General features: G+C 41.6%; 1 protein-coding gene across 18 annotated transcripts in view; it reads right to left on the bottom strand.

The window, feature by feature from the left end:
* Nucleotides 1-23,506, bottom strand: part of Cadps (calcium dependent secretion activator) — a 453,294-nt gene that overhangs the window by 315,162 nt on the left and 114,626 nt on the right. For all 18 annotated transcript variants that reach the window (XM_063257158.1, XM_063257159.1, XM_063257152.1 and 15 more), the window contains exons 2-3: nt 21,816-21,929; nt 14,388-14,720 (exon numbers count right to left, since the gene is read on the bottom strand). In XM_063257158.1, the coding sequence (XP_063113228.1) occupies nt 14,388-14,720; nt 21,816-21,929 (447 nt within the window). The remainder of the gene's footprint in view (nt 1-14,387; nt 14,721-21,815; nt 21,930-23,506) is intronic.

The following is a 23,506-nucleotide window of genomic DNA, read 5'->3' as shown; positions in this document are numbered from 1 at the left end:
AACCACTTTAATCTAATTCATCGCTCTGCATGCAGTTGCTCACAGTTGGGGGCACGAGTCTCTATATGATGGTGCTAGGTGTTGGACAGAAAATGATTGAAATCATACTTCATGATGGAATCAAATTTGCAAGAAAAATCAGTTACACAGAAGTGTAACAAAGGCAGTGAAGCAAGAAAAGCATCCATACGTGCTTCAAAATTTGCAGAAGTTGGCCTGAATGATGAGCCGAAGGCTTTTATTTTGGATTTGACAATTTGCCAAGCCTGCAAAACTGAAAGAAGCCTAATTAAAATTAATGAGAAACAATTTCCATTTCTTATAAACTTGTTACTGTTGTACAGTGCTCTATGCTTCTTTCTCTTGCATTCATGCCATATGCTGCACTCAAAATTGAAACTAAAAAAGCCCTCAAAGCTGGGCATGGTGGTGCAGGTCTGTAATCCCAGCACCCTGGGAGGTTGATGCAGGAGGATCCTAAGTTTGAGCTAGCCCAGACAAATCAGCAAGAATGGGGTTGTAGCTCATTTTGAACACCCTATGTTTACTTCCCAGTACCACTAAGGACTGTGGCCAGTCCAAAGAAGGCTGTGAGTTTCAGATGTTTTTTAGGAAGTGGGGCTGCCATGTTGGACATTAGAGGTGAAGGACATTTCTCTGACCTCAGAAGAACTCTGGTGCATGTTTCCATCAGTTCCTAACCCCTCCTTCCTTCCTAACTCAGTAACTACTCTCCTTACTTAACTACTGCAATTCATTTTCTTCTAATTTTGAATTTCATAGAAATGAAATCATGTGATACCTTTTCTTTTCAGTTTGTATGATTTCTGTCAATATAATGCCATTGAGACTATGCTTTCTTTGACTGTAGCAATAGATTTAAAAATTTATTTTACTTTGTTCTTTCATATGACTATCCTAAAGTTTATCCATTATACTGTTGATGAATATTTGAATATTTCCAATTTTTGGCTATCAGGAGTGCTACAAACATCTCCATGCACCCTTTTCTAGTGGACAGATAATACCCATTTCCTATGGGTATGTACCAAGAGCTAGAATTGCCTTCTTTTCCCTGCAGCAATATGAGAGGTGAGTTGCTTCATTATAATCAAATTTTACCTATGCACTTCGGCTCTTTGCCAAGAGTATGATACATATATGTTATTTATGATCTAGTACTTGTCATCTATGCAGATCCCCTGGGGAAATCCTTGTATATCTGTACAAGGAGACAGGTACAGGAATATTCAAAGTAGCATTTTTGGTAGACGCAAGCTAACTGAAATTTCTTCATTGGGTAAATAAATGACAGTATCTGCACAATAAAATATAACTCAGAAAATGAACAAGTGGTGCCACATTAGTCTATGTCACTGGAGCTACAATATAATGAGTCAACGAAATGGCAGATATTTACTGTTCAATAGTATATAGAAGAAAATTTAAAATATTCCCAGTGCTCCCAGTGATCTGGTAAGAGTGCATAAATTTTAATAAAACACTGTATCAAGAAATGTAATGGAGTGGGGAGGGACAGAGATGGATAAAACAGTATTAAGATGTGTTGGGTAGAGGTACCAACTCCTCACGAGCATAATGGTTATGCACCACAAACATACATTAACAAGTGTAAAAGGAAACACATGGAAAGTGAGCAAGGAAGGCAGTAAACAGTTACACCATAACTGTGGAAAAGTGAGACCCCAAACGCACTATCTATTAACCTAGGTAAAAGGCGGTGGGTGCGGGAACTCCTCTGCTTTATGCCAATTTGTGTGTGTTAAATATTACTTAATAAAAGACAAATCAGGGTGTCGTATGTACAGGTACAAAACTCCCTATGAGGAATGTGATTATTGTATATACCTACCTTGTACCAATAAACGTAATTCAATATTTGAAAATATTATTTAATATAATGGAAGACTCGGGGAAAGCGCTGGAGGTGACTAAAACATGCCTTAGGGTGATTTTCATTCTCTTCTTTTCATATGTGAATCCCTCAGTCCAAAGGAGTTTGAGCTAGGTGTGGCTGCCTTGCTGGAGATGATGCTTCTTAGGTTCCTTTGCAAAAGGTGCGGTCATGGGACTGAGTTCGTGGCACCAGGGTCTGCACATAGGTGTGGACAGTGCTGGTTTATTTTCTTACAGGGCAGCAGCCGGCTCATCTCTCTCTTTGTGTGCTGAAGATGAGTGTGTTGGTAGTGTGACAGCTTCAATCACACACACATGGACAGTGCCTTGGTAACGGAGGATGCCGCAAGACTAAAGACTAAAAAACTACTAACTCAGACATTAGAGAAAAACAGCATTAGGGGTCTCTTACGTTATGGAGCTTAAGCTATACCCAACTACCTCAGTCACCTGGACCCTAGATCTAACCTATGTAACAGAGCTCCCTAAATGCTACATAGGGGAGCTAGTTTTATAGATGTGACTTAAAATGTACTGCAGCTGGACCTGGTGATACATGCCTGCAATCCTAGTACTCTAGGAGGCTGAGGCAGGAGGACTGCAAGTTTGAGCTCATCCTGGAAACTCAGAGAGACTCTGCCTCAAAATAAAATACACAAAAATGGCTGGGGATATAGCTCAGTGGGGAGGTCCTAGGTTCAACCCTCTTGCCAAAAAGGAGAGAAGATGCGCCTCAAGGTAATAGGGATCAGACGTGGAGGTGGCCTCTTAGGTTCGAGTTCTAAATCGGCCACCATGCGATCCTGAAACTTTCACCTGCTGAGACATCATTTCCTTCAATGGTGGAATACAGAAGACGTACATCTCATCAGGGGGCTAAGAAAACCAAGAAAGTGATACCTAGCCTGGCACAAAAGCAGAATAATCAACGTGAAGACAAAGGTTCTGTATGACCTGGTATTTCTACACAAACTGATTTTTCAACAAATTAAGAAAATAAACCCAGTCCATCTCCCCAGCCTTGTGAATAAATAGCATGAACATATCACTAGAAAGGCCACTTAAGAAGCATGGTATTTGCAATGTAAGCCTTTTATGATTCATCAACTATCTGGCCTAGTTTACAGGCAATTCTCTTTGGAGATAAATACAGGAAGTAAGCATTTTTAATCATTTCCTACATAAATATTCCTGATCCATTAATTCTACAGTTTTCCATCTCATTCTATTAAAAAAACCCAATAATAAATCTAAGGAAGTCAGTAAGAACTATTTCACAGAAAAAAAACCTAAATGCCTCCACCACCTCTTTTATTTGTCTTTAAAATAAAATAAGTTACAGTTGTGAGAGGCTGAGGCAGAAAGTTCAAGAGTTCGAGGATAGCCTGGAACATGGGAGGAAACTGTCTAAAAAATGTAAGGACTTATTTCTTTCTACAAGACTTTTTATTGTGTACTGCCGACCCAGACAATCAACAGAAACCGAAGAATTCTGTCTCTTGAACTTCCAGCCTCAAGCTTTCAGACTCAGCGTCCACGTCCACACGTGGGCTTTCTCTTCCTCCTGCCCAGTGGCCGCATCAGATCTGCCAGGCTCTCACTCAAAGGTCCCTACTATTCTCTCTCCATCCTTGAAATAAATCCAAGCTCTTAGCCATGCCCAGTGTGACATGCACCAGTCCCTCCTCCTGAAAGCTCCTTCAACCTACTTGTTTCTTTAGTGTTCTTAAATCAAGCTCATTTATTTTTTTTTTAACCAGCAGCCACCTCCTCTTTCCAGGTATTTCCAGTTGGTTCCCTCACTTCTGCCAGTCTTCAGCATGCATATCCAGTAAGACTTTCCTGTTCTTATTTTCTTAAATAGCAAGAATAACAGCCACCTAGGTGTGGTGGCGCACACCTATAATCCCAGCACTCAGGAGGCTGAAGCAGGAGGATCCTTGCAAGTTCAAGACCAGCCTGGGCCACAAAGTGAGCTAAAGGCCAGCCTGAACTGCATAGTGAAACCCTGTCTCAGAAAAAAGCCCCAAAATAAAATAAAATACCAGCAGTATCGTCTGCCTTCTCTCCTTTTGCTGCATTTTTCTTCATTTCCTCTCTTGATAGGACGTGGTAAACTTGGTGACTTTGCTTGTCTTCCTGTTAAACGTCAGCTCCAGGACAGCAGGGCTCTCACTGTCACACTCACTTCTGCACCCCCGTGCCCGGACACTGACTGCCGTGGGGTAGACTCTGATTCACGCTGGAGAACTCAGCGACCCAGTGTCATTCTGGCCGGGTCTCACATGCCTAATTCCACTCTCACTTCACTTGTCTAGCGGGTTCTGCTGATCTGAATGTAAGCAAGACAGTATTTATTTTTAAGATGGAAAAGCAATGCCTGCCCAACTCAGAGACATAATGAAGTGGCTAATGCTTCTCCATGACAAAAAGATCACAGAAAATATGTTCTTCTCTCTGAAAGGCAGTTGAAATGATGATAACCAGCTGACAGCTCTCCAAACTGACAATTAAAGGCATTACAGAACTTAGCTGTCTACATTTCTCAATAGCTTCCTGCAAACAATACACACACTTGAAAGTTTAACTCTCTTCTCATTAGGAAAGTTCAGTGACCTGCATGTACTAACTACTTGTTATGTGTTCGCTCGCTCTCTCATCACTCTAGAAATAAGATATTATTTTCTAATGAAATATTGCTTTTTTACTGAAATAAATTGGTAAAATAAGTTGAGTGCACACATCGGACCTTTCTTATCTTCAGGTTCTATATTTGTGGACCCAGTCACCCATGGATTAAAAATACTAGAAAACATTTTGCCTGCCATTGCTATTCAACTAGCAATATAGTACAAGTACTTATGTATGCTTCACATTACATCAGTTATTATAAGTGATCTACAGGTGATACATAAAGGATACCAGACGAGGAGCATAGGTCACTAGGTTATGTACAAACGCTATTCTGCTTTCCATAAGGTTCTTAAGAATGTGTAGAGTTCAGTACTTTCAGATCCTCCGTTGACTTCACTGGTGTCACAAGGTAGTATGCTGGGATATGCACCAATAATCAAGACCTGAGGAATGGTGACAGATTCGAGTGCTACCACAGTCCCCATGATGACTACAGCTGCTCATTGGCAATGTGTAGCTACAGCTCTCTCCCTGCTGATCTTATTGTAAGCAAGACAGTTATTTATTTTTAAGATGGAAAAGCAATGCCTGCCCAACTCACAGAGACATAATGAAGTGGCTAAGGCTTCTCCATGGCAAAAAGATCAGAGGCATTACAGAACTTAATTGGCACAGTGTTAAATTTTAATTCCAATTATTGAACCAACCATATTATATTCACAGTACGATTCCTTCCCAACTCTTGCTCACCACCGGGCAAAAAGAATGGCAGGCATTTCGGGCAATCTCTCTTCATTCAGCTCAAAATGTTCCTCATCATTCACATCCATCTCAGCCAACTACCTCTCTAGGAAATGGCCAGTGCCCAGCCAGATCCTGCTGCTACCTGAGAGCTCCAAACGTCCCACCACTGAAGCTTAGACCTCCACTACCGCCCCAGTCACCACTGCACTAACTACCACGACCAGCTCAGGGTACCAGGACTGAGTCCTCCTCTCATAGAAGGCTCTTTTTAGGCCTCATTTCTACGTGGTAGATATTAATAATTCTGTTTTACAGAGAAGTTAATTAACACTGGGAAGCTCCCGGCGCTAAGTGGTTGGCTGCGCACTGCCTCTGTGCATTAAGATTGTTCAGTGTTTTGCAGGTCAGCTTTGTATTGTGGATGATTTTGCTTCATGTACTTCTTGAACTGCATCATCTATTTCTCAAAGGCAAGAGCTTTGGGTGATACTTCTTCACATTTTTTTTCCTGGCACAATTTGATCACTGGATCTCAAGAGCTGACTCCAGAGAACCAGCCCAACTCCACACGCTGTTACTTATCAAAGTGAAACTTTCCCAGGATATAAGAATTCAGTTAATTAATGGTGCCTAAAATAACTAGCACAATCACCTTATTAGGTATGTATTGTCATTAGCTTCAATTTCCACATGTAAGATGTGAGCCTCACACAGGTTAGCTGACTAATGTATGTTCCCAGAGTAAGCGGCAGAGCCAGAATACAAACTCAAATCTTTGTAACTTCAGTGTCCTAATTTTTTTAAAATTTTGTTTTAGCTTTAAATTAACAGATGATACTTGATTAAGACTTATAATGTGGTTTTGTAACCCACGTAGAGAGTATGTACACATCAAAATGGGAATCATAGCATTTCCATGTCTTATCATTTCTTTATACTAAAGTTCTATTTTTAAAATTGTTTTATTTACTTCTGCGATACTGGGGATTGAACCCAAGTCCCTCATGCTGAGCTGTATCCCAGCCCTTTAAAAAATTTTAAAATTTTCTTGGTGATAGACGCTCACTAAGTCATTTAGTGGCTCAGGCTGAGCTGTGACTTCTGGTCTTCCTGCCTCAGCCTCTCAGAAGGCTGAGATGACAAGTCTAAGTAATCACGCCAGGCCGAGAGTCCTACTTTTTAAGCACTTATATTTAATGTTTTATTCCTGCACAATTCATTTGTTAGATTATAACTATTCTGAAAGTTTTAGTTGTGAATTTCTAGAAAGATCAACCCCTGGCAATTTCCTTAACGTGGACCAACTCTCGGCTTACATAGCAAAATAACAATAAATGAAAATGACACTTTATATTTTTTTAAATGCTTATGGGCCAAGCATGTTGCTAAGTGAGTTACTTATTTTTTTTATCCCAGATTCACAATAAATAAGTCAGACACTTTCTGTTATTTTCTGCATGCTACAGAAAAGCATACTGATGTTAGAGAAACTAAGTGACTCACTAAGGACTTATGGGTACAGTGTAAGGCTCACATGTTATGAATTTGATATCACAATCTTGGCTTTTGTGTTGTACTATGTCTCTGCCTCTAATTCCAATATTGTAAACCACCTCCAATATCCACTGCTTACAGAATGGATGGACTAAATTTTATGTTTCAGTTTTAAAAGCTAAGATCTTATACCTACTGGGTAATTTTTTGAAAAGTAAGTAATTCTTGCAATTATGATGTGATAATCATTTTATTCTAGGTTGCCAGACTGCAACCCTTGATTCAAATCTGCCTGCTTTTATAAATAAAGTTTTATTGGAAGATGGTCACACCCATACCTTTACATGTTGCCCATGGCTACCCTCACTACGATGATGGATTAAGCAGCTGGTATGAAGACTACAGGGTTGACAAGTTCTAAAATACCTACCAGTGCCTAATTTAATTTGAAACTTAAAATGCTGTATGTACCTTGAATCTTCATGTATGATTGTATGGGTTCATTGATCCTCATTACCAAGGTACTCACGGGAAATAGGAGGCAGACACTTTTCAGGACTTCTAGCTGGCTGGATCTCACACAAGCAATGAAAAGACATGAAACACAAGCATTTCCTGTCCTTCAACCATTATCTAAATACTGTGGCGCTTTGTTAAGTACATTCTTCAAGTTTAAATCAGAAGATATACCAATATGGGAAAACCTAAAGGAGTGAAGCAGACAGAAACCTAAGCAGTCTTTACTGAATAAACATATCTCTACAACCATAATTAGCAGGACTGAGTTCTGCTGACCTTTCAATTCCTCCAACAGATTTTAGGGAAAAAATGAGCAAGTTATATAAAAAAGAACATTGGGTCTGGTTTATTTCATTTACGAATATGGTCTCCTTGCTTTGAATTTTTTTTCTCTTTAAAATAGAAAAAGACACTAGGAAAAGATTTAGCAACACTCACACCTACCTTTTTAGAGTATAAGCAAATCAATAAACTTTCTACTTTATAGAGGAAAAAGAGATGCTACTTGTGTATCTGTGGAGAAGACACACTACTGTTTTTAACAGTTGAGTTGAAGAACTTGGTTGCAATCATGCAGTCTTGAGTTCAGACCGTTGCTCTGATGCTGAGTGGCCTTTGACTGGAGGAAATTGCTCTCTCTCTCTCTTTCTTTCTCCCTTCTTTCTCTCCTGCTCTCTTCTTTCAGTCTCTTTATCAAAATGTATGTAAAATTACCATCTTACAGACTTGTTATGAGGATTTTATATAATTATATGTGGGTGTATAAGTGACTTTAGAGTCTGGAACCTAGTAAATGTTTAATATGAGGATACTTGGCAGATACCATCACTGTTCAAACTGGAGTTCAGAACACAGACGGATCATGAACTTCCACTCATGGACTACCATAAAAGACTGATACAAAATCATTAACTATCCTCAGGTTGGGGATTTAGCTCAGCAGCATAAGCACCTGCCTTGCAAGCAGGTGGTCGTGAGTTCGATCCCTGGTACTGATAAAAAAAAAATCATTAACTATCTAGGTAAGAGAGGGGAGTAGTGTATTTTATTCACAGTTTTAGAAAGAATTCAAGCAAAAGAGGTAAGTAAAATTGAAACAGTACATCACACTGTACTAACCGAGGTTCTGCCAGTTCTAAGCCTCAGTCTTTGAGATGCAAGATGGTGGGAGAAGAGGTAAATTTAAATCATCATAGAGGGAGTCCTGGCTGGCAAAATGCATCAGAAGGCTGGTAAAATATTTCTCTTTGCAAGACTAAGTTAGATGATTTATAATAGGTCTCATCTTTTGGCAAAAGGTAGAAAAAAATTGAAGAAACTATTTCTGTTAAGTCTTTCTCTGAAAGTACCCTTCTTTAACACCTCTGATGAAAGTCTGTGGTTCAATGCTCATGGAAGGAATTTGAGTAAACAAGCGCACTTATGGTCCCATTTTGGTACCAAAGGGAAGAAACTGCTGAAACATCTGCAGCAGTCTGGAAGGCTGCAGAGAGAAGGCCCAGGTTCCTGTTCCTCAGACACAAGATTCCTATGGTCAGCTTTCTGGTTCACCTTTCCATCGCTATTGGTCCTGGGTAACAGCAGGGTGAAATGAATATTTGGTTATGTGCATTAGGAACAACTGACAGGAGAATAGGAAAAATCAAGGTAGTATCATCAGAAAATTAAATATTAGGAAATTAAATATTGCTTTTTGGACTGCAATGTTTTTAATTTTGTGCCTCAATTTTTTCACATCCCAAGAACGCTGAAATTAAAGCACATCTGGGGAGGGAGGTCATTTAAAATCAGGCAGTTCATCAAACAGCAGTGACTGTGAGAGGCAGTCCACGACGTTGGAAGGATGAAATTTACTTTCTGCTCCTGTTTGGACAACTGTGTGATGGGAGGGACAGGTTATGTGTGCTAGAGGGAAGTTTGAACTGGCAAGAACAAAATAACTCATTATAAAACAGGAGTGCTAGCATGTATATCAAGTTCTCAGATGGGCCTGTTCTCCTGCTGCTTTTTGCTTATGAGGATAAAAGTATAACAAAACGCATAGTTTTGTATAATGTAAGCATCTAAGCCTACAAGTCATAGATGGCTTGGGCTCTGCACTTAGGAATTTATGCAGTGTTTAATTAGGCATCTATTTGTGTAAAGCATTTTACTAAGTTCTTAAAATAGTCTAGAGAAGATAAACAACAACAAAGTAAGTAGATATTCAAGATTGTTTTGATTGTATCAAGTGCTATCATGGTAATAAACACAGCTCTTTTAGAAGAATGAACACCAAGGAGAAGCCCATTTTAGGGTGAATGATGAGCGTGAGTCTTCCCAAGCAAGTTCCACTGAAACTGATACCTGGAACACCGCGGCAGACAGCTCTGGCGTCCACTGTCATCTACTCTGTCCTGCTGTGGTCCTTCCCAAGAGTGAGGGTGGGATTTGATTCTAATCAATAATAGATGACATGGATGAAGAGTTTGGCAGATGTAAAGTACTTAATTCTTGTTTTTAAATTAATCCACAGGGAGTTGCTCCTAAGTAGATCTAGACATCAGAGATCTGAAACTCCAGAGTTTCTCTCTGTTGCTGAATCAGAAGTGGTCTGCAGCTGCAAGGAGTCAACTTGTGCCAAGAGTGTGAGGAGTTCAAAGTGCGGGCTTCTCCCCCTGAGCCTGCAGTGAGCACGCAGACTGGCCAGCTCACGGTTTCCAGCCTTGAGAGACACCAAGCATAGAGCCCAGCTAGGTCAGGTCAGGAGCTGTGACCCAGAAATCTGCGAGATTTAATAAGAGTATCCTTCTGAGCCACTAACTTCATTACACAGAAAGACAGTGAAGCCAAATGCAATCTTGTGAGCAGGATAAGGTCCATCAAGTCATAAGGAGCTATGGGTGGGCATGAAAGAAGACAATGAAAAATTGTACTCTGGGCCGTCAACCTAGAACAAAGCAAGAACGCTTAGGCTTTGGCCCCATCATATTTTACACCATGCCCAATACACAGAAGGTAATTTGGATATCTGTTAAATGAATGGGTAATAAAAGAATGTCTTTTAATTAGACTACTGTTAACACTGCCCCATTCCCAGATTTTAAAGTATTTCTGCAGTAGTCAGTTACTGAAATATTATTGTATACAAAGCACTCTATTGTTGTTATGAGGCCAAGAAAAGTGATTAATAAATACAGTCTGGCCCAAGAAACAAATTTTCCACTAACAGGTCTTTCGGAGAACTTCTGATCCTGGAAAAAGCCATGCAGTTACGTGGAGATTAAGGAGTCTATAATGAGTTATGATACAACCCAGCAATCTGGGTCACAGCTGAAAGCCTGATAATTTGAGGTTTCTCTTCAGAGTCTAATAAACTATCTGAAAAGCTGCCAAGTGCTAATCAAGTCCAAGGAAGACAGTACTATTAGAAGATAACCACATCATAAAGGCCACATTGATGACGGTTTAGAGAAAAGGAAATGAAATGTTAAGAAAATTAGCAGTTCACTAATGTTGGAGAATCCAATGCAAATGAAAATGCAAAGGTGTTTATCAATTGGAAAATCACATTCCTTGTGTATCTAGTCAACTTTCCAGATCCATTGGAAACATCTCTAAACATTCAGAGAGCATGAATGACATGAACACCGCCATGTCCTAATAGCAAGCACATGTGTGTCATCCCAGCTGCCCACGAGGCACAAAGGATGTGCCCACGATGGCACAAAAGAGGGTTGGGTGAGGCTGCTGGCAGCTCCAGGAGCTGAGAAAGTGATCAGCATGGAACAAGCAGAAACAGCATTTTCAATGAGCAGAAATGAAACACAAAAGCAATTGACTTCCTCAGCTCACATTCATGTTTTAGCTGGGCTGTCTCACTAACTAGAGTTTATCTGCATCTAAACATATGAGACACTGTATATTTGTTTCTTTCGAAAATGCATCTTCCAGGTGTTTTCAAGGGAAATGTCCATTCATTTTAGAAAAAGGTAATTAAGGACAACGTGTGATGTTAAAAAGAGGAGTAAAAAGTAGCAGAAACTTGGCACATCTGGACATCAAATTGATACCAAATTTGGAGGCCACAAAGGGAAAAATATGAGATGGGAGCTGTGTATAAAATGCTTTTCAATACCAGATCTCCAATTCGCCAAGCTCAGCTTTGCTTTTGTTGAGTTAGCATTAGAATTGGTATTCAACTGGGATGCTCAAACAGCTCCATAATTGACTGCTTCTTCCCAAGGGTCCATGAAAAATAAAAACACCACTGATTTCGTAATGAGTTGCCAATTATTTTACATTAGGCGCTATGTTGAGTATAAGCAACTTGTTCTGATGGCGCTATGTTGAGTATAAGCAACTTGTTCTGATCCAACCGTCCTCCACCAACAAAACAGACTTTAACAATTCCATGTACCAATAGAGAAATATCTGCTAAGCATTCTTGCTTTTTTCCTTATGCTTTGATGGATGTGTTTCAGGTTATAATAAACAAATGCTATATAACTGATATAATCACTCTTTAATAAACGTCATATCTCATTCGAGATGAAAGTGGCAGTTCCTGGCAGATCCCCATAAAAAGAGGTCATGAGAACTTCCAGAAAGCAACACCAGAAATCAGATTACAGTTTCCCCTAAGACGTGCATGACATGCACAAGAGGAAAACACTGAGGGGGGATACAAAAATAAAAACGTGATTTAAGTAGGGCAAGGATGAAAGCAATATGATTTCATTTTCATATCTTTGCTTTTGTGAGTTGACAGTTTTGCAGAGCAGAGAATAGTCTATGAGAAATCTACCAGTAGTGAGTAAATCTGTAATTTATGAAACCTAATTATAGTACTTTCCCCTGCATCTGCCTGTCCGTAGATACCCTGGCGAATTATACCTGCCTCACTCTGCAGCTTCAGAAGTTGCTCTTGTAGGCATGGAGCTTTTTCGGCTGAGTAGTGGCGTCAGGGGTTTCTGTCCCAACACTCTGCCTACATCAGAGCATTGCTTGGCCCCCCAGCTTCACACCACTGGCAGTGTGAGGTGACCTAAAACAGCTCTTTGAATAGTTATTTTTCACTTTAATGTGCACTTTTTCTAAAAAACAGAAAAACTAGCACATCAAAGCTGTGGTTTCACAGAAACCACTTCTTAGGATGCAGATGGGTTTAAGAAGTGAATTCTGAGTTTATCGAGTAAAAAATATTAAATATTCATACAGATGATATTTACAAATGGCAAAAATCACGAAGGTAGGATGTTAACAGCTAACACCTAGAAAACTACCCAGAAGGTAATGTCTCCTTATTTTTATTATTTTGAGTATTTCTTTGTTGAGATTTTAGTGTTTGTTTCCATTAACAAAATATATGCTCAAGGCAAAAACTGTGAATATGTACATAAGCACAATTAGAAACCATGAAAATCAACCATAATCTAAAGATAAAACGGTTAACATTTTAAGTGTGGCCCATTCAGTACTTTTTCTACCCACTTCCCCCAAATAAAAGTGGGGTTATGCTTGATATTCAGTTTCCACTTAGCAGTATCTAATGGACATTGTCTCACATGGTAAGCTACCTTCTACAACAAGTCTTTTGTTGAATGAAGAATATTCTATTCCATCACATGGTTAAATCAGTATGTATTTTAACTGATTACCATTTCATACTCCAATGGGAAACTGAGTAGACTCCAAAGCTACTGAGGAGTCATAGTAGTATTTACTGTACCACAGTCTATCTGATACTGAGCAAGGAGCAACCTTGGCTAATACAGCAATGTGTCTTAATGTAACCTGCTCTTGTCTAGGAAAACCAGGGCAGACCTGAGTTTCTCCAACATTTCTCAGAGTAAGGGGCAAAACAATTAGCAGCAAGAGAGGTGCTTGTTCAGGACCTACCACAGTCTTCAGGGTGAAAATCTCTAGGGTTGTGGGCTGGAAATAATACACTCTTAAAATACAACCCAGTGACATGTACTAAAATTTTCACCCCTTTGCAAAGTAGACAATAGTATTTGTTGACTGAATGGGAAAAATGGTAAGGTTAGGCAACCATCAGGAGCTGAGATGCCCTGCTCCTAGCCCTCCCCCAGAGAGAGAACATAGGCCTATTTGGGGGTGCACCCAAGCAGAGACTCAGGTGTCCCCATAAGGTGCAGCTGGAAATTCATGATGTAATGAAAGTAGGGTATAAAACTAGGTCTGTTCTAAAGAATCACTGGATTACCAGGTATTCTGTCCAGTTGGGTCCTTGGCTTAAGATACACAAACTCCACTGACAAATCCACCTATTTGAAAGGCAGAGGGCCATTTCAAAAACAAAACAAAACAGAAAACAAGACATTATAATAGCTAGCGCTGATTTAATATCTTGTTTTGAAGTCCTACCAAGCTTTTGTTCTTCTGTCTCCATCAGTTTATCATGTTGTATCTTACTGGATTTTATTATATGTGATAGTATAAACAAAAATTTTATGGACAAGGAGATAATATTGCAACCATTGTTCGTTTTCTGTTAGTTGGTTCTGAATACCCTGTAATACTTTCATTCTCTTGAATGGTTTTATACTGTTTTGTTATGTTTGATACTATAGTTTATGAAGGTATACTCAAATATTTCAAGAAAAGAGACACTATGGTAGCTACTGTTATGTCGGGTTGTCTTGTGATGAAACACTATGTTGCTTAAATTGTTCTGTTCTGACCTGTTTTGTTATGTCCTCTTTTATCTTAATCGTTTTTAAAATAAAAAAAAAAAACTTATTACTTTGATTTTTCAGCAGTTTGGCACACAGAAATCGGGCCATGAGCCATTACTCATAGGGTCAATTTACCTCTTAAACACAATAATCTTTTTTTTTTTTCCAACCTGAATTTTTTTTTTTTTTTTTTTTTTGTACCTGGAATTAAAGACTCAATAATCTTAGTCCCATGGCTATGAGATTTTTAGGGGTTGAGAAGATGTCATTCTTTTAATATCAGAAGAAACCCATGAATATGATCTACCCTATAGCAGATATTACCAACAGTCATACAATGTAATATATTTATGCTTTATTATCTGGAAGTGGGTTCTGGCCCAGGTGGGGGGACCTTACCTGACATGCGTTGTACAGGAGCTGGTGCTCGAATTTCTTGATCCCAAGAATGTTCTGGAACATCTCATAGAGCTGCTCCTTGCTCAGAATCAGCTCGGAGGCTGCACTGGCTGTCATCCGGGCCTGCTGCTTGCGGGGATCCTCCTCGCCACGGTAGATGGCGTCGAACTTGGCCATCCAGGAGCTCAGCACGGTCTCCTTGCTGAGGCCGTCGATCTCGGGCAGGCTGCGCACCCGCTTCTCGATGTGCTTCTTGAAGACCTCCCGCGAGTCGTTGGCGGAGCAGCCCCCGCTCTGCACCATGCGGGCCACGCGGTCGCTCTTCAGGAAGACCTGGGCAGGGACGGGACGAGGAAAGCGTGTCAGCTGCTGGCCCCAGGGCGACAGCCACGGCCAGCTCTCCTCGGCCTTACCTCGAGGGGCACCAGGCCTGGCACACCCAGCCCAACCCGCCTGACTGGTGCATCCGCAGTAGAATACCACCCAGAACCTAGACGGGAGGGTACTGAACCCCCAGAGGATGCTTGAAGCCCTAGGTAGTGCCAAACCCTGGAGGGACCATGTTTTTTCCTGAGTCCATTCCCATCATTAAGTTTGATTAATTCAGTATAGTAAGAGATTAGTAACATAAAGTAATAATAAAGTAGAACAATTATAACAATATACAACAAGAAAAGTGATAATGTAGAGCTTATCCACATGGTGGCAGACCTTTTGCAGGCAGAAGAGGATTCTGGTGATGGAGAGAGAAGGGAGGGGAATGGGAGGGGCAGTAAATAAAGAGGTGCCCAACGCCCCTGGACAAGTGTGTGCCTTGTGTATAACAAACTGCACAAATTCTCAGGTTCCGTTAATTAAAACATCAATGGTTTACTTTTGTAATTTCCCCTGTATTATTTTGGGGCTGCTTTTGACCAAAGGAAAACAAAACTGCAGAAAGCGAAACTCCTTTTAGGAGGAGAGTCGTGGCTGCGAGGTTCCAGGCAACATATACACCACGATCGGGGACTTCTGTGCTCAGGCTTGTGGTTTTCCCTCTGCCACTTCAGGACTCAAAATCCAGGTGAGTTAACCTCGTTGTACCTCAGTGCTCTTAGCTATACAGTGGGGGTACCCAGAGCCCCTCTGTAGCTATTTTAAAGTGAGAATTCAATGAGTTGTTTTGTGAAAAGCACGTCAGCTACTCCTGGGCTGCTACCTGCTGTGTGAGTTGGTGTTGTCATGATTATGTGTAAGGCTCCCGGTGGGGCTTCTGGCACACAGCGCTGGAATGTTAACCACGACCCTCAGAGATGCTTATCCTAAGTGGAGTCAGATGAGCCCTAGAGAAATATGTGTTTAATCAGCCAGAGTCTACCCTGAAGTGGAAACCATGCTAGCTTCCGTCTCTGGCACAGTACCTGCCATGTTGATCCCAAATTAACTACGAACATGGGTGTGGGATTCAGCCTGAGCCATGGATGGGAAAACCATGCCTCCAGAGAGGGTAAGCAACTTGCTCTTGGTAAGGAAAGAGGCTGACTAGAAACACAGGGTCACTGATGGCCCCCCGCTCCTCTCTCCCTTCTGGGTGCTCTGCAAAGGGAGGGTACTTGCTGGTTGCATGTGCTGCCTGCGTCCTGGGAGGAGACCATCTATGCAGAGTGCTCAAAGCCACACTGTTAAGTGACATAAATCAGACACATAAGCTAGGACAAGGTACAGGATTAAGGAGACAAAGAGCTTAGGGAGGGAGTATACCTATATAGGGTTCATTCTTTGTACTCAGTCCTACTGAGCATTACAGGCGATTTGTAAATAGTCAGCAACAAAGCCATGCCCTCCTCCCCATCTGTCCATACAAGGGCCCCACAAGCCTGAGTGAGCCCCAGTTACAAGGTCTCTTCATGACATTCCTTCTCCCCAAACCCTTTCCTAGCTACCGTCCATCGCTTCTTTATGATTGCGGGTTGTCACACTGTTTTCCAGCTACTTCTTAGTGTTTAGACTGTCCGGTGTGAAGATGGTGCTCAGTGTTGGTTGAATGTATACAAGAGGGCTGAGAACTAGGCAGCCTTCCCTGGCAGAACCCCTACTGAGTATGACCCTGTCTGGGTGAGCAGGAAGGTCAAGGGCAAATCAGCACGCACACTGCATGGGCTTCTCACGACAGATGCTGCCACCCTGGTCTGGCTGGTGACCGGAACTGGCTCAGTGAGCCCTGAATCCTAAACCAGTCACCTGCTCCTCCCAGTCCCTTCTGTGGTACATCACCTTACTCTGTGTATCCTGAACCACTCACGATGTCCTTTGCAGTCACTTAACCTGATCAACCCTTCTTCTTGACTGTCATGCGAGGTCAATCCAGTCTTCCTTCTTGAACCATGAGAACTGGGGAGGCAGGGGATCTGTCTGTGCAGAGGTGGGATATGCCTGTCAGGCCCCAGAGAGAGGGCTGGGGAGTGGAGTATCAGGACTGTGGAGGCAAAAGGCTGAAGAAAGGAAGGAGGAAGTGCAGGAGGAGGGGAGACAGCCATGGGGGTGTGACAGCGGGAAGCTAATTTCCAGGCTCATCCTTTGTCTTGGCTTCTCAGCCTGTGGGAGGTGAGGGAGCCCAGGCCAGCCTGACCCTGTGGTGAATAGAGACGCCAAGCACTGACTTGCAGTACTGGTGTGTCTCTGAGCCAGCCACCAAGCCTCACTTGTGTCTCTGTTTGTTTCTGTTTTTGTTCTTTGGTGGCTATAGCATGAGACTTCACCTTCAGGCACAGTGCCACACAGCGCCTCCATAAATCTTCCCTACTTCTCTGCCAGCTTCCAGACAGGCCATAATGAGAGATGGAAAATAAACAGATAAACACAGGATTGTGAATGGTGGCGACTCCGTGGCTTGACTAGATTCGTCTGTCTCTGCCTCTGTCACAATGGCCAAGCGGCCTCAAGATTGTATCAGAAACACAACCACAGCTACCTGGTATGGTGGTGCCCAGCACAAGGCAGGGAAGGGGAGCTCCTACCTTCTTGCTGACAGGCTAGGAAGCCAGGTCATACCTTGTCCTCTTCTTCAAAGAGGAGGCTTTCCCCCCACATAAACAGAAAACAAACCTAATGGTGAGACACACACACACACACACACACACACACACACACACACACACCTGTTTGCTCTTGGTGAGAGACATATCCATAGTGGGAGGGAGAGGCTGTACTCAGGAACAGGGCTCTTCTGCTTACTAACTCTGTCACCTGAGCACAGTACTTAATTATCTTGAGTTTTAGTTTCTTTACCTTTCAAATGGGGACCATAATAACTTTAGTTTGTAGGATCTGCTGGTAAGGATCCCATGAGATTATGCAGGCCAAATGGGTCAGTAAAAATGTAATAAAAATTGGCTGTTATTTTTAAGAGAATATGATATGGTCATGATAAATTACATATACTTTTTGGTATTGGACATTGTCCACCACGTACCTTAATACTAAAATCTTACAATGGTAAGGGGGATGTGAGAGAGGAGGGAAGAATAGGTCACAAAGAATTGTCAGTAATATGATCTTTTACTGGTAAAGGCATATTACATGTATGACTTGTGTAGAGGTAGGAAAAAAAAGTGGTAACAATTATGCTAAGTAAAAAAGGCATGTTCTGAACAATTTTGTAATAAATTCCACCTTAAAATGGAAGTACTGTATATAGATACATTAAAAATACCTGAAGAGATATGTATCAAAATTTGACACTACTTGTCTAAGAAGATGAGATTACAAGTGTTTGAGCCCTTCAAAGATTCTCCTACATTAATTTTTATAATTGGCATGTTTTCCTTTCATAATCACTTGAAGCACTTCTTTTTAAGTGGAAAAATATGAATGCTTACATTCTTGGAGGCAATGTACATGCTCATGTCTAAAATATAAGGCATTTTTGGATCTTAAAGCTGTGCCTCCCCAAAGTGCAAAGGATTCTGGGGCAAATTTCAGAAGCAGACCTGGGGCCACGCCCTGGGGGTAGGTGGAAGGCGATCTTTCCGAGCGCCTCTCCTGCTGCCCGTCTTACCCTCACCCTGCTCTGAACTGGGGAGTCCCGACTGTGCCAACTTGCTTTTCCTTTCTATTATCTCTACACAGCCATAGGGGCACTGTACAATCTGTCCCTCTTGGCAACCTTCAGATGTTCATTGTGGAACTTTCCAGATTCCATCTATATAGATATTGCTACAGGTGGGCAAACTGAGGCTCCCATCTGGCCAAGGACCCCAGCCAGCACTCAGCAACCCTTGGCTCATGCCTTAATCCCTCTACCTGCCCACCGGGTCAAATGCTGTGACAGTGGGGAGATACTCTTCTCCCCAGGGACAGATCTGTTTTAAGGTCACTGAATAGTTATTAGGGATTTATTTATTGGAAAATGTATTGCTGCATTTTAGAAAAATAGGTAACGCAACCTCACAGATGATATTTAGATGATGATAAAAGTGATGATGATTATGATGATGATGATGATGATTTTACAAAAATGTCAATCAAAGACTTCAAGGCCCAGCTCGGGCAGAAGAAACCTGCACATTCTGCCTGGCAAGCCTTCTCTTCTGATGACAGTGTCTCAGTCTTCCTCGTAGGAGCCCTTTCCATGGCACGGACTCAGTAGGACTGCTAGACAAAGAGCCTTGTCCTTCTGCAGCCAAGAGTGACAGGGAGCTGAGCTTTCCCCGAGAGACCGCTCCTCACTGGGCTTGGGAAAAGAGCGAGTATGGGAACGTGGAGTTGCCTGGTGTCCACTCAGGTTACAGCAAGCATCACATTCCTTCCAGACATTCTGCCACCCTGACTCCCACTTTTTCTGAAGCCTGGTTATTTCCTTTGATAAGAAGGAAAGCTACAACAATCATAGTCTTTGTTGCTGTTATTAGAATGTATTGCTTATAGCCACAGTTTGTATTGCTCATAACTGAAGACTTCTGTCTGAAAAACATTAAAAACTAGCTTGACCGAAAAAACCAGATGTTTGTTAAAGGAGATCAGCTATGAAACAAAACAAAACAAACAAACAAAAAGCCAAATAAATAGACTCAGTCACGGCTGCCTCACTGGCGGAAGCCAGACATCTGCGGTGGAGTTCCTAAATGAGTTTTGCATGTCTCCCAGCCACCCTTTCCATGACCATTTTCTACAGAATCCCCCAGATTTCCATCAGGCAAGATCTGAGATTGAGAAAAGTTTTCCATCCCCTCTGTGACACTAAGACCAGCCTTGAAGGAACCAAAAATCAAGCAGAAAGGCTTGAAGGGATGAAGGCTTGGATTTCAGACATTTGTTGTACAAGACCTGAATGTGTGAAAGGATGTGGTGGCTTGTCTAAGGATTGAGTGTGTAAACAGGACTGAGCTGCTCATTTAGAGTTTGGAGCACCTACCTTGGCCCTCAGCCCTCACAGCCATGAGTGTAGGGATTTAGGGGAATAATCTTCTGCCTAACTCGATCTCTTCTGACAACCAGGGCCACCAGGAAAGGACAAAATAAATCTGCACACTTTTGAGAGCCACAGGGAACTTGATCATCCTGTCCCAGCCCAGCTCAGCATCCAGGTCACCTCTGCTTGCTGTTTTTGGCAGCCAGCACGGCTCAGACTGGATCAGATGGGTGTAGGTGTGGTAAGAGTGCAGTATTTCCCTACTCCTGTGATTAAAAAGTCACTACTATGCTAGTGTGTTGACAAAGCAAAGCAAAACAAAGCCAAAGGCCTAAACTAAGTGTTTCTACTAAAATAATCTCAGAATTTTTAAAGGAAAAGCTGTATTATTTTTTAAAGATCTTTGCTGTTGATAAAGTCAAATTTTCAGGATGGTATAGTGGGGAGAAAGAGAGGGAAAGCCAGAGAGACAGAGACAGAGAGAGGCAGAGACAGAGACATACAGAGACAGCAAACAAAAAAGTAGGAGAGGAAAAAGGAAGGGGGAGGAGGACAGGGTGAAGAGATGGTACCAGAATGACTTTGGAAGGTGGGTAACTATTTTTCCAACTGCAGAGCATGTCACTTGTGGTCTAAAGAACTGGCCAAAACAGAGGCCAATAGGGGTGCACTTGAATCCTAGAGTGAGTGGTAAAGAGGCGTCAACTTCTTCAAGGCCCGGGGGTAAAGGGAACAGGAGGAAAGAAGAAGAGGCCAAGCACCTTGGAGCTCTGCCCAGCAAAGGCTAATCCTGATCCCTAGATTGAGGGCCTTCACTTTAGAGGATTAGTCTTCCTCAGAGCAGTGAATTCAAGATCCTCTAGAGCTTTACTAATGAAGACAGCAGTGAGATCATTAATGCCCCACGTTGATACATTACTCAAATCCTAACATTAAATATTCAGTATCACCTCATCGCCCAGATCCTCGCAAGACAAAAAAAGAATCACTGTGAGGAAAATAGCAGGGTCACCATAGATATCATGGCAGTTTCCAGAGACTCGTCAGCACACTGATACCAATTAATTCTCAAGCTTAATTAAGAGAAATGGCATTTAAAATTTACATCATTAGTCAAATGAGCCTTCTAATTAAGATTTGTAATCTATAAATTTATAAACTCTAGCAAATGACTGTAAACACAGAAGTATTGATAAAGGTCTGTCTAGCCTGACAAGGGCTCTTGAATTACCTCCCACCAGCATTCAGAGCTTGATAAAAAGGGGAAAAATTAATTTCACTCTTGGGTGGTTTCTCTACCAAATCTTTTGTTAGATATATTCAAGTTATTCACTACCGTACATCACTGTGACACTGAGTCTCACTCTTGCAGCCCATGAACATTCACTAGATGTTACATCACATCAGATGAAGCAGCAAGGTCTCTGGCATTAACAATACTGTGTGTAAAATTAAAAAAAAATTTTTGAATCGGGGCCAATATGAAAATTACTTTGACATCTAAAATAGCTCCATATAGGAATTTCACCAAGGAAATGAGTCTGTAGGTGGAGTCGGTATCTGCAAAATGAGTCCCTTGCTGGAACCAACACATGCCACTGAGGTCATTTACTATTAAATGCTATTTAGCAAAGCAGTCAATAGTATTTTCACAAGAGCTCATTGTGATCACGTGCCACTGTTTCCAAAAAGTGAGCCAAATGCTTTAGCTAGCAGACAAGGAGAATTTTACCAAATTAAAATCTTTCCAGCAAATAATGCATTGAAAGCATTGTCATTGGTAAAATGGAAAATTTTCTCAGGATTCATCTCATGCAAATGTTATTTATCCCAAAGAAAACAGTCAGCACATTACCTGGTCTAAAAATCAGCAAGTAGTACCTTCTATTTATGTTTTCCACAAAAGAAAATGCTATTATTGCTTAACCCTGTAACCAACCGCCAACCCCTGCGCCCGGGGAGGTGGGCTCCTTTAGACCAGTAACGCAGAACCCCCTCCTGGGGCTCCAGACCCCTGGCCTTCCCATGGTGCTTCGTACCTCATAGTAACTCTGGACAGCGTTCATGAAGGCCTCGTCAGCCACAATCTGGGTTTCCCCATTGAGAAAGGCCTGAAACCGGTCCTTGACTGTCTGCAGCTGCTGTTTGCTGATCTGTAAAAAAAACAGAAAAAGGGGAAAGTGAGGACCATCTCCAAGCAGGGGCCAGGACTGCTCTACATTGACGATGCCTGTACATCGCTGCGGGGAAAGGGATTTCAGTCAGCACAAACTTTTTGTTCATGGCCCAGAGTTACAAACAAGCACCATTAAAAAATAAGGTGAACCATAGGCAAACATATCTTGAAAATGAAGTTCATATGTGTACAATACTAAAAATTAACTGCCTTCTTTTGTGGCAAATTTTACTTTCTTCTGTGCTTTTATGGTTCCTTACAACAATGGTACCTGGAGGATGAAGTGAGGGTGGGTGTCACCTCGTTCTCTCCCCTGCTGTGGAGTAGTCATCTGGGGCTGAGTACCAGCCATGGGGATGGATGGAGGGTTGCTGTGACATCTGCCCATATATATATTATATAATATGTATAAAATTAAATAACATATATATATATATATATATATACATAAGTCATGTGAGTCATGTAAATATATGTAAAATTTCAAGAATTTCATACTTTCAGTGATGGTTGCTAAATATTTCATAGAAAATCCAGCACTGCCCAGGCTCCTAAGTGGTCTGAAATATCTCACAGGATGCACTGCAGAGGCTTTTGAACCTTGTTCCTGGTGTCACAGGACACACTGTCAGGAAGCAGCAGGACTCAGGCAGCTGGGCCTATGCCACTCTTGTCCATTCCCTGTCCACCTTGTTTTCTCTCCTGGAAGGCTCCTCCCTATTCTCCTGTCTCCCTGCTTATCTGGCCAGGTCCTCTGATGCTTCAGGGTCATGTGAGCAGTGACCACTGATGACGCCCTCTCAGCCCCAGCCTAAGGCATGTCCTCCTGCTGTGTGATTTAGCATCACACCACGTATTGCAGCTTCCTGTTAGCGATACTGAGTGTCTTAGCTGCTCAGCCAGTTCCTCTTTTCTTCATGGATGCTTCCCCGGGGCCTCGATAGCCTTGATGGGTGGCAGGCACTCAGTAAGTACCGACTACTGAAATGAATGAGTGAGGTACAGGAAAGATATACTGTTTTTGGATATCTTATAAGTAATTCCAACTTACATTAAAATGTATATAAAAGCCAGCTAGAACTGTTCTTTTAAAAGTTAAAAAAAACTTAACTTTTAAAAATGGAAACTATTTTGCAAAAAGTTACATTCTAAAATTAAAAATGAGTCACTATGTTTGAGAACTACTACTCTAACAGAAGTAAAAGCAGTCTAGCACTGGTTGGCCACATGTTCAGTAGGAAAACCTACTTACATTCCCTGGCCAAGTTGAAAGTCAAAAGCCTTTCTGAAATAGAGTTAGATTTTAATAAACTTTATTTCTCCCTCATTTTTCTCACTTGGGAAATAGTGATAATTCTGTTGACTCGCTGCCTTGGTGTAATCACAGCTCTCTAATGATATCATTCCTTTTTAAGATTACAAGTTCCTCATTTACTGCACTGGACATGGTTATCAGGGATGATGATCGACTAGAAAAATGCAAAGACTGGACATTAAGACTGGTCACGATATGCTAATTAAATGAGACAATGTATTTGTTACTTAGCAAGGTTC

This window comes from Cavia porcellus, unplaced genomic scaffold (genome assembly GCF_034190915.1).
Source record: "Cavia porcellus strain 051 isolate PalLab524CR breed Dunkin Hartley unplaced genomic scaffold, mCavPor4.1 scaffold_10, whole genome shotgun sequence".
Classification (NCBI taxonomy): Eukaryota; Metazoa; Chordata; class Mammalia; order Rodentia; family Caviidae; genus Cavia; species Cavia porcellus.
The sequence above is the reverse complement of the archived record's forward strand: the minus strand, read 5'-3'. Positions and strand labels throughout refer to the sequence as shown.